Below are 13,960 nucleotides of genomic sequence, written 5' to 3'. Positions count from 1 at the left end.
CCCACACCGTTAGTTGTCACTCCCCATTTCCCTCAGCCTCAGGCAACCCTTAATTTACTTCCCATTTCTATGGATTTACCCATTTTGGCCATCTTATGTGAATAGAGTTGTATCATATGTGACTGGCTTCTTTCACTTAACATGATGTTCTCAAGGTTCATCCATGTTGTAGCAGGTGTCAGCACTTCAGTCCATTTTATTGCTGAATAATATGCCATTGCCTGGCAAGACCATGTTTTTATTCATCAACTGATGGACATTTCGGCTGTTTCTGCTTTTTGGCCATGATGAATAATGCTGCTCTGAATCTTTAAAAAAGTTTATATATTTTGTTTTTGGCTGTGCTATGTCTTCGCTACTGTGCTCAGGCCTTCTCTAGTTGCAGCGGGCAGGGGCTACTCTCTAGTTTCGCTGCACGGACTTCTCATTGCGATGGCTTCTCTTGTTGAGGAGGACAGGCTCTAGGCGCACAGGCTCGTAGTTGTGGTGTACTGGCTCAGTTGCCCCTTGGCACATGAAGTCTTCCTGGACCAGGAATGGAACCTGGGTCCCCAGCATTGGCAGGTGGATTCTTAACCACTGGACCACCAGGGAAGTCCTGCTCTGAATATTTATGCCTGAGTATGTGGATGTATGTTTTCATTTCTCTTGGGTAGCTATCTTACAGCAGAAATGCTAGGTCCTCTGGTCCTCTGGTGGCTCTATGTTTAACCATTTGAGGAACTGTCAGACTGTTTTCCAGGGCGGCTGCACTATTTCACACTCCCACCAGCAGCGTGGGAGGGTGCCAGCCTCTCCACGCCCTCGCCAACTCTTGTTATAACATCACTATAGAATAGATCTGGTGGCTCAGATGGTAATGAATCTTGCCTGCAATGCCAGAGACCCGGGTTCCATCCCTGGGTTGGGATGATCTCCTGGAGTAGGAAATGGCAACCCACTCCAGTATTCTGGCCTGGAAAATTCCATGGACAGAGGAGCCTGGCGGGCTACAGTCCATGGGATGGCAGAGTTGGACACAACTGAGCAACTTTCACTCACTCATTCAGGATAGAGCCGGGTGAGGGAGCATGCTGACTGGTTGTTCTCTCAGGGTCTGTACTTAGTGTGTTTGAAATAGTTTCATTTAAAAAAAAAAATCCCTCAGAAAGATTCCTGGGCTGCAGGAATGTGAGCATCTGTTTGGCTTTGTGAGATATCTCTCAGCTGGAAAGAATAACACTTTGTCTGAGTGCACTGGGGATCATTCCTGTAGCTCATCTGCACTCTTTTTTTTTTTTAATTTAATTAATTAGTTTTTAATTTTTTAGCTTTGCTAGGTCTTCGTTGCTGTCTCGTTGCAGTGCATGGGCTTCTCATTGCAGTCGCTTAGCTTGTTGTAGAGTTCAGGCTCTAGAGGGCAGGCTCAGTAGCTGTGGTGTGCTGGCTTAGTTGCTCGACGGCAAGTGGAATGAACCTGTGGGATTGAACCTGTGTCCCCTGCTTTGGCAGGTGGATTCTTAACCATTGGACCACCAGGGAAGTCCAGGCTTTCCATTTTTACCTTTTGAGTCTGCTCAGAGAGTTTGTTCCTGAAGTGTTTGTGGCTGGTGAAACAGCACCATGTGGGCCTTAGGCGTCTGCTGCTCAGGCTGGAGTTCCAGAGGGCCCCCCATCACTTGATGCCTGGTCTGCTTACTTCATGCTCAGGGCAGGCAGGTGACTAGGACAGAGGAGCCGGAGAGGCTGGGAGGGGATGGGTCAAGGGCCAGTCTCAGTCGACCACCAGAGGCCTTGGGCTCAGTATGGCCACATCTGATGCATTTGCAAATGCAGGTTTCAGAATCTGGATTTTAACACATGCTCTCTCAGTTTCACCTGCTGGGAGTTCATTCTGATTCTTGACAAATGTTTCCCAAACTAGCAGTCTCTCTGGGTGGCTGGATTCTGCCTGTTTGTGGCCACGCACTGCTATTTTGATCTCTCTGGACCTCTGTGTCCCCAGCTGTTCAGAACTGCTCGGGGCTGGGGTGGTGGTCTCAAAGACGGTGTTTATCAACATCCCTGAGGGCTGTTGAGGAACCAATGTGGGAAAAGTCTAGAAACACAGCTGTCCCAGAAACAGAGCCATCTGGCTGTGACTTCTCTGAGGAACTTCTGTGCTGTGTGCTCACAAGATAGAGGCACAAGGGTTGCATGGTCTGTGCATTTAATTTACATCAGTTCTTACAAACTCAGATTAAAGAGGCCAAAGTGAAGGGGGACCCCCCCCGTTGTATTTCTAGAATGTTTTCCATGTCTGTCTCCTCTGTAGGTGATACTGTGTAAATTCATTTCGCTGCCCAGCACTCTACTTAATAAGTGATCTTTGAGAATTGTGATTGAGGGTTTGGGCCTTTTGTGCTGACTCTAGTGCCTGTCCCCCAAGTGGGTTCCATCTCCCCTCCAGCTCTGCCTTCTTTAAGCAGACCCAGGAATGTGAAGTTACAGAATATTTGTTTGTTCTATTGTTTGCTGGCATTTAACAGCTGCGTGCATGCTCAGTCGCTAGGTCACGTCTGAATCTTTAGGATGCTATGGACTGTAATCTTCCAGGTTCCTCTGTCCATGCAATTTTCCAGGCAAGAATACTGGAATGTATTGCCATTTTCTCTTCCAGGGGATCTTCCCAACCCAAGGGTTGAACCCATGTCTCCAGAGTCTCCTGTACTGGCAGGCAGATTCTTTACCATGGAACCACCCACCTGGGAAGCCATTTAACAACTAGACAACAGTAATAAACACTGAACACTTTCTATATGCTGGGTATTTTTCATGTATCCACATTCAGTCCTCACTAGAGCCCTGTGAGGAAGTCATTATAATCCCCATTTTTCAGAGGAGGCACAGAGAGGGTAAGGAGCATGCCCGAGGTCACACAGCTTGTTGGTAACTGACTGTGTCCGGGGTTCCCAGGACCACTCTCAGGTTCGATGATTCACTGGGAAGACTCAGCTGTGATTTATTACATGGAAAAGATTTAAAACATAACCAGCAAAGGGGACAGGCTCACAGGGTGAAGTCTGGGGGAACCAGACAGAGGCTTCTAGAGCCCTCTCTTAGGGGAGTCACACAGGACATGCTTCCTCCTCCCAGTGATGAGTTGTGACATGGGTGAAGTGTCCCCTACCAGGGATGCCCAGTAGAAACTCTTCCCAGGGGATGTTTACTGGGGGCTGGTCACGTCAGCGCTTTCTGCCTGGTATGCACCCAGGTTCTAGACTCCCTGAAGGAACACAGGGGGTCAGCATAAACCGCGTTGTTTGTTAGCTGGGTGCATTGCCATCCTGAATAAAACTGGCATTCTGTTTCAAAGAGGAAGAAATGGACATCAGCTAGGTCCCTGGCAGCACCCACCACATAGAAGACACGAAGTTTTCATTTAAAAAGATATTGTCAGATTGTCAGGTTGCTTCCTGTCAGAAGATACCCATTCCTCAAGACCACGCTGATCTAGTCATTGTAGAATCACAGATCCAGAGCTGTCTGACCTGAGGCACCCTGACGAAACTTCTTATTTGCTTGATCTCCCTTATTTCCAGACAAACTGGGAACATCCAGCCAGTGGTCCTGCCGCTAATGTGGTTCGAAGAGGTAAGGCTGCCTCCCTCTCCCTGGGTACCAGGTACCTGTGGTCATGGTGTCTGATGCCTCAGTGAGGAGCTGATGTGGGCATTTGAGGCAGGAGGCTGTACGTGGTGGGAGGCGGGGCTGGGTAGCTGGACTCTGTGATGCAGAACAGTCTATTAGAATTTTTGCCCTCTCCAAGCACCTTATGTCAATTATGCCACTGGACTGAAAGGCTCACTTTAGACGAGGAACACTGAAGCTACCTGAAATTGTAAAGTCGCTGGTCAGGGTATAAAATAATTTTGCTAATGCATGTGACCACTTCTCAAAAGATAAAGGGAAGTTCGTTTTCAGTGTGTCGGCTTTTTATTGAGCTTCCTTTTCTCCCAGCTTTTCAAGATTCCTTCTGGCTTAGTTCATTTTAATTTAGGGTGAGCTAACAGCCGGAACAGACAGCCTCCAAATGTCAAATTCTCTTCCTGCTCACATCACAGTCTGATGGAGCGGGGAGGTGGAGCTCTGCTCCATGCAGACATTTGGGGACATCTGGACTCCTTCCATTGTTTGGTCCTGACCTTTCGGAGATCCTCAGAATCCATCTCCATTCAGTAAATTGGCAAAGAGATGGAGAGAATCACATGGGAGCCAAGCATGGAAATTGTAACATCCTTGTGCCCACATCCCATTGGCCAGAAGAAGTCACGTGGGCCTGCCTAGCTGCAAGGGAATCTGGGAAATGTAGTACTGTTGTGTGGCCCTGGAGGACATAGAGGCTGGCCTAATGGCATGCTTTGGCCAGCGGACTTGGGATGGGGAAGGGATGGAGTGGCATCTGCACCCTCGGCTCATAGTATGTGGTCCTAGTCCATCTGTTTGTCCTTCTTCCCTAGAGCGGGGCAATGGAGGGTGAGACCCTTGAGACGTTCTATATCCAGCTGGTGTTGATGCCCAAAGTGCTGCATTATGCCCAGTATGTGCTCCTTGCCCTGGGCTGCGTCCTACTGCTCATCCCCATCATCTACCAAATCCGAAGCCAAGTAAGTAGTGGTCAGAGCATGGCCTGGGCTGAGCGGTCCCTTGCTAGCCTGCTTGGGGGAAGGAGGGGCTCAAATCAAATCCCCCAACTGTCTCTTCCTGCTGTGCCCATGGACACAGCCTGCACCCTCGGCCTGCACCCACTTCGAGCAGCAGTCCTAGGTCTCTGCTTGGGCTGGGGAGCCATCCATCACTGCATCTTTGCCTCTCCTGCATCTTCTGTTACCACTTCTCTGCTTGTTCTGGGAGGCTTGGGGGCCCAGCTTTGGAGGGTTGTGGTGGTTTTGGATCATGAGACCTGGTACTCGAATGGTTTATTCATCCAGTCAGCAGCTGCTGGCTGCCAGGTTCTGGCAGGTACAGAGCATACAACAGTGAACAAGACAGTTCCTGTTGATGGGTGTGCAGGGACCAGCATTCTAGTTGGAAAGACAGGTGGGAGTCAAGTAACTAAACAGAAGAGGGGTGATTTCACCGATGATAAAGATGATAGAGAATGTGATGGGCTCAGGGCAGTGCTGTCCAGGACAGATACAACACAAGCCACATGTGTGATTTTAAATTTAAATGTTCTAATAGCCACGTTAGGTAAAAGGGAATTAATTTCAATCATATCTTTTATTTAACCTGGATATATCCAAAAGATTACCATTTCAGTCTGCAATTGATATAAAAAAATTAAGTACTTTTGCATTATGTTTTTGAGTGAAGTCTTTGGAATCAGTGTGTATTTGACACTGCAGATCTTGATTGGGACTTACCCCATTTCAAAGCCTCCACAGCCACATTTGGCTTTTAGACTGGGCGCCACAGTATTTAGGGAGGTTGGGGACAATGGTAGCGATAATGTCAGAAGAGGTTTCTCTGAAGAGGGTCAATGTAGGTTAGATGTGAGTGCTCAGCACAGAGTCATGGAAAGACTGCTGCAGGTGAGGAATGGCCAGTGCAAAGGCCCTGAGGCAGGGACGGGCAGGGCTGTATCGGAGGATCCTGCTGCACTAGGTTGGCTGGGGTGGAGTGGACGTAGGGGCGGCAGGGGAGGTGGTGTCTCAGAGGCAGAGGTAGGTCATGCCTGGCCCTGTAACTCGGGGTGAGCAGCTCGGAAGTGATTCCAAGGGATGGCTGGAAGCTTTTCACTCATTACTGACCGGGGAATTTTTGCAGAAACAAATGCCTGTAGCCGGCGATTTTTGTGTTTGCCAGCCAAAAATTAATTCTCTTACTTCACTGTGTGCAGGTTATTGCATTCAGTAGTTGCCCCTGAACACCTGTAAAGTCTTCTCATTTTCATGAAGTGTTGTTTTCAACCCATTCCTCTGTAGAAACAAAGGAGCATTCTCTACCATCATGAGTTCTGTTTTCACTTTCCGCATCAGAATCAAGCACTAAGGTTTTTTGTCTCTTTGTTGGTCTAATATTCACATTGTCTGAATCAGAACTATGTTCTGAAGAACTGTCATCTTCTGAGACACTAGTATATATGTTGCTCAGACAGAGAAAATATCTGCCTAAAATTCACCAAAAAGCTCTTCTTCATTTAAAATTTCACAATGTGTCATTTTTGGGGAAAATTTTATGTTTATAATATACACAAGATTGGATCAAAAACCTTAATGGAGCAAAATGTGAATGAAAATGACAATCATAAGTTGTATAATGAGCCCTTGATCAATTTTAAGCTCTAACAACTTCACCTGGTGATGTTAATTGTACTAACGTGTGTTAATTCACTCTCTAAAAACATGTTGATACGTCTCTGGTCAATAATGGGTTTAAGGAGAGGAGTGACGTTTAAAGAGAGGAGTCAGTTGATGTGTGGCAACTATTAATAGGTCTTCTAATGAGAGAGCAGAAGCAGGGGGACCAGTGAGGAGGCCCAGCTGAGCTAGGATACTTGCTTGGACCAGAATGGGAGCAGGTATTCAGGAACAAGACCCCTGAAGAATCAGTCCTGGGGCATCTGCCATTCAAAGTCAGGAAGAAGATCGGGGGATAACAAATACCCGCCTTTCTTTTTTTTTTCTTCCTTGGTCTTTTTTTTTTTTTTTTCCCTGCCTTGCAGCAGGGCATGCAGGCTCTTAGTTCTCCAACCAGGGATTGAACCTGTGCCCCCTGCAGTGAAATCACATAGTCTTAACCTCTGGACTGCCATGGAAGTCTGAACGAAAACCCCTTCTTGATTTGGCATCATTCATTAATTTGTTCATGGCATTCACTGACACTTTCACAGCTTATTCACTGCACAGTTTGGGGAGTACAGACATGAATAGGACGTGAGGTCTGGAGACCAGGGGGCTTTAGGCAGGCTACTGCCATCACATGGTGACAAGGGCCCCTGGGGCAGAGGACTTGGGTGAGTAGCTAGCTGGTAGACAGAGGACACCACTCAGTGGCAGAGTCTTGCAAAGCCGTATTGAATCCATGAACCAGAAACCCCCACTTTGGGGCCCCCCCACTCCAAGTTTTCCTGGAGCCTCAGGCCTGGGCCTTGGAGGGGGGTTGCCCAGCTTCCCTGCTGCCCCCTCGGGCCACCTGCAACACCCGCTTTCTTGCTTTAGCTTTGGCAAACAACCTTTTCTCTTTTGCCTTTTTCTCGGAGGCAGATTGCACACTTGCTTAGTTGTTGGTAGCTGGGGCGATGATAAACCTTTCCAGGCTCTTAACCTGGGCTTTCAGACCTTTATCACCATTTCCCTTCCAAATTCCCCATCCTTCGGGGGAAAAGGTTTGCACTGATGTGAGGGTACCAGGGCCTCTGGTGTCTTGAGCCCCTGATGAACGTTGGGGACCCTGTCCTCTGTCACTGCCCCAGCCAGAGCAGAAGGGAACTCCCAACGGTGTTTGGAATGAATTATGCTGGGAGGACAGAGGGGACCAGAGGCCCTAGCCCCTAGTCTGTGGATGACTCCCCAGGCCCAGCATCACCATGGGTTTCCAGGAGTGAAGACATACACAGCCACACGTGGGCGGGGGTGGGGTGGGGGTGAGGTGGGCGGGTCCAGGGGAAGCAGCTGGTGAGGGACGGGGCCAGACAGCCCCCGCCCTCTGTCCCCTCTGTCTCTCTCCTAATGGTCCATCAGAAGGGGAAGGGGGACGAGACTGAGGATGCAGGATGTGAACACTTCCCTGCTTTACCCCCCATTCTTGTCCCCCAAGTCCCATAAGATTATTCGTCATTTCTATTAACGACGGTGAGGCTCCCTCCCCACAGGTTGTACTGGAGGCCCAATCAATGAAATTTATCCCATTATGTATTTTGGACAGAGGAGCCTGGCAGGCTACAGTCTATGAGGTCGCCAAGAGCTGGACACAGCTGAATGACAGAGACATGTATTTTTTGGTTTAGCAAGGGTTAGGCCTTTTGTGTTTTTATATATTTCCCCTGGGCGGGGGGGAGAAAAAAGAATGGCACGTCGTTAAACTCAACATATTTTAATTTCTCTTCAAATACATTTTTTTTGTTTAAGTCATTCTTGAAAAAAAAATTATTTTAAACAGAAACACCTCTGTTTCTGGTCTATTTAAAATGCCACGTGCTAGTACAGTCAGTACAGCATGAAATTCTTCACATGCTACTTGGTCACCTCTCTGAGTCTAGGCCGAGCCACCTTGCACACCATCACCCATCTCCCCTCCTCAGCTTGGCCTAAATTTTCAGGCCAACAGGCCCTTTGTAGTTTGCCCATCTGACCAAATGTGTTTCCTGAAGATGCTGGTGTATCTGTCTTCAGTGAAGGGCACTATCACTTCCCAGATCTCCCAACTGCAATCATTAGTGGTGGTTGGACGCAAAAGTTCTGTACCCCACCCTCTGCTTTTTGAAGAACCCTGCAAATTGAAGAACCCTATAAAAAACCATGTGTGTTCAGCTGCAACAGCAACTATAAATTAGCTTGGTTATCTTCTAGGAGAAATGCTATTTATTTTGGATTAGTTTTAAAAAGGGCTCAAAGGATAAGGAGGCCGTTCAGGCCTATTCTGAATTCCTGATGACATCAGCTCCCAAGGGGACTGTACTGCAAGAAGCAAGACTGTAGGTGGGTACCAGGTAATGCCCCTGTCCCCGCCCCACCCCCCACCTCCTCCCGTAGTGAGTAGATCTCTGGCACCTTGAAACGCTTTGGATCTTATACATCTCTTCAGCCTCCACTTCACCTGTCTACAGATTGAAAATATGTACTTGTATACTTTGCTGTCTTACATTCTGAGTGATCCCAGGTGTGGTAGGGGACTGAGGGCGACTAGTGGGCTGGTGTCTTATTTTCAAAGTTGTCTTAAAAAGACAGGATCAAGGTTTAGATCAGCTGCTTGTTTCTCCGACTTCCGGTGCAATAGACTCTTCTGGGGAAGTCTGCTAAAAATGAAGATCTGAGGACATTCTTCAAAACCTCCTGAAATAGAATCATGGACAGGCCCCGGGAATGTGTTATTTTAATTCCCTGGTGACTCAGTGGTAAAGAATCCGCCTGCCAGTGCAGGAGACGTGGGTTTGATCCCTGGGTTGGGAAGATCCCCTGAAGAAAGAAATGGCAACCTGCTCCAGCACTCTTGCCTGGGAAATCCCATGGACAGAGGAGCCTGGCGGGCTACCGTCCATGGGGTCACAGAGTTGGACACGACTGAGCACACACGCGGGGATTATGAGTAGGTTGGTCTATTTATTTATTTTTGGCTGCGCCCTGCAGAGTGTAGGATCTTAGTTCCCCAACCAGAAATCGAACCCACGTCCCCTGCATTGGAAGCACGGAGTCTTAGCCACTGGACTGCCAGGGAAGTCCCTGATATAGATTGGTTTAAGTGAATCTAGGATGACTGACTAAGAAAGAAACAAGTTAGGCATCACCTGGGCACGCACTATATATCCAGAACTCAGTCTGAGGGTAGGGTTGCCAGATTGAGCAAAAACAAACCAAAAAAATCTCCCAAGAAATAACAGCAGCAAAGAGATGCTCAGTTAAATGTGAATTTCAGGTAAACAGTGAGTGATTTTTTGCCTAAGTGTGTCCCATGCAATTGTTGGGACACGCTTCTACTAAACACCTGAAATTCACATTTAACCAGCTGCCCTCCCTGTATCTGACAGCCTACCTGCAGGAGAAGTCGGCTGGTGCCTTGTGGGTTCACCTTCCTCTGGCCTGTGTTCCTTTAGGTCTGATGTCTTAGGAGAGCCAAGTCCAGCCAGGGGAGGTGACAGGCAGAGCCCTGAGTCCTGCTCAGAGGGGTCCGGGCAGCAGTGAGTCAGTCGCACTACGGTTGTGCCTGTGATCATAGCTGTTATTTTGGTTTCTGAAAAATGTGCCGCCTCGCCAGCTTCTGGAGCTGTGCCTGCTCGGGTTTAAATAGCTTTCTTGAGAGCTAAAGCCTGAGGACGAGTCGACAGCCCTTCTCTTTGGGGCCAGTTGGCTGCTCCAGTTTGCTTCGACTGCCAGGGTTGGAGGAGGAGAGAAAACGGAACATGCCAAGTGCTGGGCGTGGGTGTGTTTGCTGGCAGGCGCTGCCAGTCCCTGCGAGGAGCAGAAGGGAGGGACAGCTGTGTCCCCAGCCAGACTCTGGGGAGCTCCTCCTGCCGATCTGGGGATAAGAGAGCCCACCCATGTCAGGGCTGAGTGTTAAGGGGGTGTCCTCCTGAGCTTGGGAGCAGGACATCCTAGCCAGAGATGGGTACCCTGCTTTCCTTCCTCTCTCCCAGAATTCCTCTGGGACGCCTTCTTAGGTACAGTTTGGCCCCTTGGGTATCCCTCCCCCTTCCAGCCAAGATTCCCTTCTGCAGAAACTTGTTTGGTGTTCTGGGGGTGCAAGGGTGAGGTCTTCCTAGAAGGGAGTTATTCGCTTTTAGCACAGACAGAGCTGATGGCTGTGAGGTCTCAGCCCCGTGGCTATGCCTCCCTTTTCACTTTTGAGCGAGGCTGTCTCCAGTCGTAGCTCTTCGGGTCCACATTGCTGAGAATCTGCCCCCCACCCACCGCCCTGACTATCGCATGCTGCCTGTATGTGGGGGTGTGGGTCAGCAGGGGGCACTGGTCTCACTCTGACACCCTGGCCCCCCCTCGCCCCACCTCCTGTCCTCGCTCCTGTCTGGAATGTGGCTCAGTCTGGGTAGCCTGAGATCAGTCCCACAGGAGAGGAGCCAGGAGTTTCACCTTCCCCTTGGTCCTGCCCAGAGTGGAGTTTGATTTTTCCCCACCCCGCAGTGAAAGCAGACCCCTGGGCTTTGTGAGCAAGGTCCAAGTGGGCAGGGGTTTTGGGAGTTTTGCAGCCACAGCTGCTGGGCAAGAACGCATCTTTCTCCATTCTTCAAGGGGAGTGAAGATAGAAGGCTTAGGGGGATGAAAAGTTACCCCCAGTTTTTATCATCACAGCTTACCTTAAAATGTGTTTTTGTTGGAGTATGATTGCTTTACAATGTTGTGCCAGTATCTGCTGTACAACCAAGTGAATCATCTATATGCATGCATATATCCCCTCCCTCTTGAGCCTCCCTCCCATACCCGCATCTCACCCGTCTAGGTCATCACAGAGCCCGGAACTGAGCTCTCTGTGTTACACAGCAGCTTCCCACTAGCTCTCTGTCTTACATATGGCAGTGCCCCCATGTCAGTCCTAATCTCCCAGCTCAGCCCACCCTCCCCTTCCCCTGGGTCCACACGTCCGTTCTCTACATCTGCGTCTCTATTCTTGCCCGGCAAATAGGTTCATCTGTTACATTTTTTTTCTAGATTCTACATATATGCATTCACATACGATATTTGTTTTTCTCTCTCTGACTTACTTCACTCTGTATAACCAACTCTAGGTCCATCCGTGTCTCTGCAGATGACCCAATTTCATTAAATTTCCTTAAATTGTGAAATGAAAACAAAAAAAGCAAAGCTAGATGAACTACACTGAATTCCCTCTCACCCAGACTCTCCACAAATCTTGTCCTAGTTCTCCTTTTCACTCTGTGCCCTTTGCCCTCCACCCCGCCAAGCCCTACGGCCCCTCCCCCTATCCCCAGCCAACCATTTCTAGGAATCTGGTGTGTGCCTGTTTTCCCCCTCTAAATCTGTATCCATGAACAATCGTTACAAACAACAAACATTATCCCTGGAGGACATGCTATATGAGTCACTCTGCAGCTGGTTTTCCCTTCCTCAATTTTCTGTTTGTGACAGCTGTGTAGGTTGACTACCATCTTGCGACTCTATGTTTTAGATGCATTATATTATCAGTGGACATTTAGGTGGTTTCCAATTTTCCTGTGTCGACAGTATTGCTTATATAAGCCCTGAACTTGCTTTGCCCTTCTCTCTGTATTAGGCGAGTCCCTTTGGGCCTCAGTTTCCCCATCTCTAAAATGGGGTGAGAGCAGGGCGGGATGGTGTTTCATGAGATGGGGAGACCCTTGCAGTTGCGTCCCAGAAGTCTGTAGGCCACTCCAGTCTTTTCTCATCTCGAGCTTGATTGGTGGGGGCTGCTGATGGGGACTCCCAGGGGGGTTTCCATGGTGGAGGATGTGCAGGGGTGGGGCTGGGGTGTGGGCGGGGCTTGGTGGCCGGCCTTAGTGATGCAGCTCGCCTTGCCTTTTCTCCACAGGGTTCCAAAGATGCCATCAGCCAGCCCAGTCTGGCCGCTCAGCCAGACCAGCTTCCCAGCCCCTACACCCCGCTTCTTCAGGACTCTCTCAGTGGACAGCCCACCAGTCCCAAAGTCTGAGTCCCCCACCTCCTGCACATTCCAGGCGCACACACACACACATACACATGCATACCCCTGGCACGTGTCCGCACGTGTTCACAGGTGTGTGTGCAGACACTCAGGGATGGAGCCGCTGCTGAGAGACTTGGGGAAAAGACTGGTCAACAAGGACTGTTCTGGAAACTTCTCTCCAAGTAATCCACAGACCTGACCATAGGTGCTATGGGCACGGGGTCCCCTAGCCCAGGCTCTTAATGACTCACGTTACCTCTCTCCAGCGGCCCTCTCCATCTGTCTTGAAACACTGCAGCCCCTGCCTGGTGGCTCACCCAGGCAGGACAGGGCATTTACCCTGAGAGGCTGCCACTGTCTCCAAATCCAGCCCAGGAGTGCTGACTTCTTGTGCCCAAACCTGGTGGGCAAGGGTTCATGGTTCAGCACCCAGCCTGGACAAAAGCTGTAGCCACTGGACACCCATCTGGGCCTCAGAAACGGAGATGCATCCTAAACCCCCTGCAGGATCATGGGTTTGGGTGTCCGGGTCCCTTCCCTCCAGCCTAAACTGACATCATCCTGTATACTGAGCCAGTCACTTCCTGGCTGGGGTGGCGGGAGGCTGTGCCCTGAGCTGCCCCCACCAAGGTCTGCAGCTATCAGGTGCCAGGGCAGAGGTAGAGAGGCTCCGAGACGTCAGCCTGGGTGTCTGGTCAGGAGACCCATCCGTTTGGGACTCCTGGTCTCTGGGACAAGCCTCTGTCTCTTTTCTACTGGAAGAAAAACTGAATATCATCTTTTAAAAATAATTCACAGTTGAAGTAATAAACCTTTTTAAAAAGTGATCGCCTGAATCTGTAACAGCCTGTTTGTGGGAGGCCGGGGTGGGGGTGGGGGTTGCGGTTCCTTGGGAAGGTCTAGGCTCTTCTTGCAAGCTAAGTCACTTCAGTTGTGTCCGACTCTGTGCGATTCTATGGACTGTGGCCTGCCAGCCTCCTCTGTCCATGGGGCTTCCTAGGCAAGAATACTGGAGCGGCTTGCCATTTCCTCCTGCAGGAGATCTTCCAGACCCAGGGATCGAACCTGCATCTCTTGCATCTCCTGCTTTGGCAGGCAGGTTCTTTACCACTAGCGCCACCTGTGAAGCCCCAGGCTCTTTTTGGCCAGTATCTCACTTCTGGTTACTGCCATGAGTGTCTGTCTCTCAGAGACTGGGCTGCAGGCCTGCCTTTCCATTGTTTTTAAGAATTCCAACTTGTGTATATTTAAAATTTTATATAAATTCTGCATGAATTCAGTTCTCCTTAAGAAAGAATAGCATCCATGTGAACCATTATCCCACCCCACCTTTTGACCCACCTTTTGATTTTTGAGTAGAATTCCCTCATAGGTACATACCATAGGTTTCCAACCATTTGTGAGTCGAAGGACATTTCACATATTTCCAGTTTTTGGTGATTGTGCATAGAAAGCTACTACAAACATGAATATACAAGTTTTTGTGTGAACAAATATTTTTTATTTTCCTTCTTTCTTTTTGCTCTTGGGATCTTAGTTCCCCAACCTGGAATTGAACCGGGGGCCCAGGGCAGTGGAAGCACAGAGTCCTAACTACTGGACCACCAGGGAATTACTGATTTTCATTTCTCTTAAGGAAAATACCTAG

The 13,960-nt window shown here is 49.2% G+C and overlaps 1 protein-coding gene across 6 annotated transcripts in view; it reads left to right on the top strand.

Annotated features, from left to right (window-relative positions):
- Positions 1–13,139, top strand: part of SCARB1 (scavenger receptor class B member 1) — a 94,183-nt gene extending 81,044 nt beyond the window's left edge. For 2 of the 6 annotated variants that reach the window (XM_081540425.1, XM_081540429.1), the window contains 4 exons: positions 3,561–3,612; positions 4,479–4,625; positions 8,532–8,660; positions 12,199–13,139. In XM_081540425.1, coding sequence (XP_081396551.1) covers positions 3,561–3,612; positions 4,479–4,625; positions 8,532–8,660 — 328 coding nt within the window. In that variant the 3' untranslated portion in view covers positions 12,199–13,139. Of the gene's footprint in view, positions 1–3,560; positions 3,613–4,478; positions 5,313–8,531; positions 8,690–12,198 lie in introns of those variants that run through there. The other 4 variants (XM_081540428.1, XM_081540427.1, XM_081540426.1 and 1 more) reach the window with 3 other exon arrangements.
- Positions 13,140–13,960: the final 821 nt, after the last annotated feature.

This window comes from Giraffa tippelskirchi, chromosome 11 (genome assembly GCF_054371585.1).
Source record: "Giraffa tippelskirchi isolate mGirTip1 chromosome 11, T2T-mGirTip1v1.2.pri, whole genome shotgun sequence".
Taxonomy (NCBI): Eukaryota; Metazoa; Chordata; class Mammalia; order Artiodactyla; family Giraffidae; genus Giraffa; species Giraffa tippelskirchi.
The sequence above is the reverse complement of the archived record's forward strand: the minus strand, read 5'-3'. Positions and strand labels throughout refer to the sequence as shown.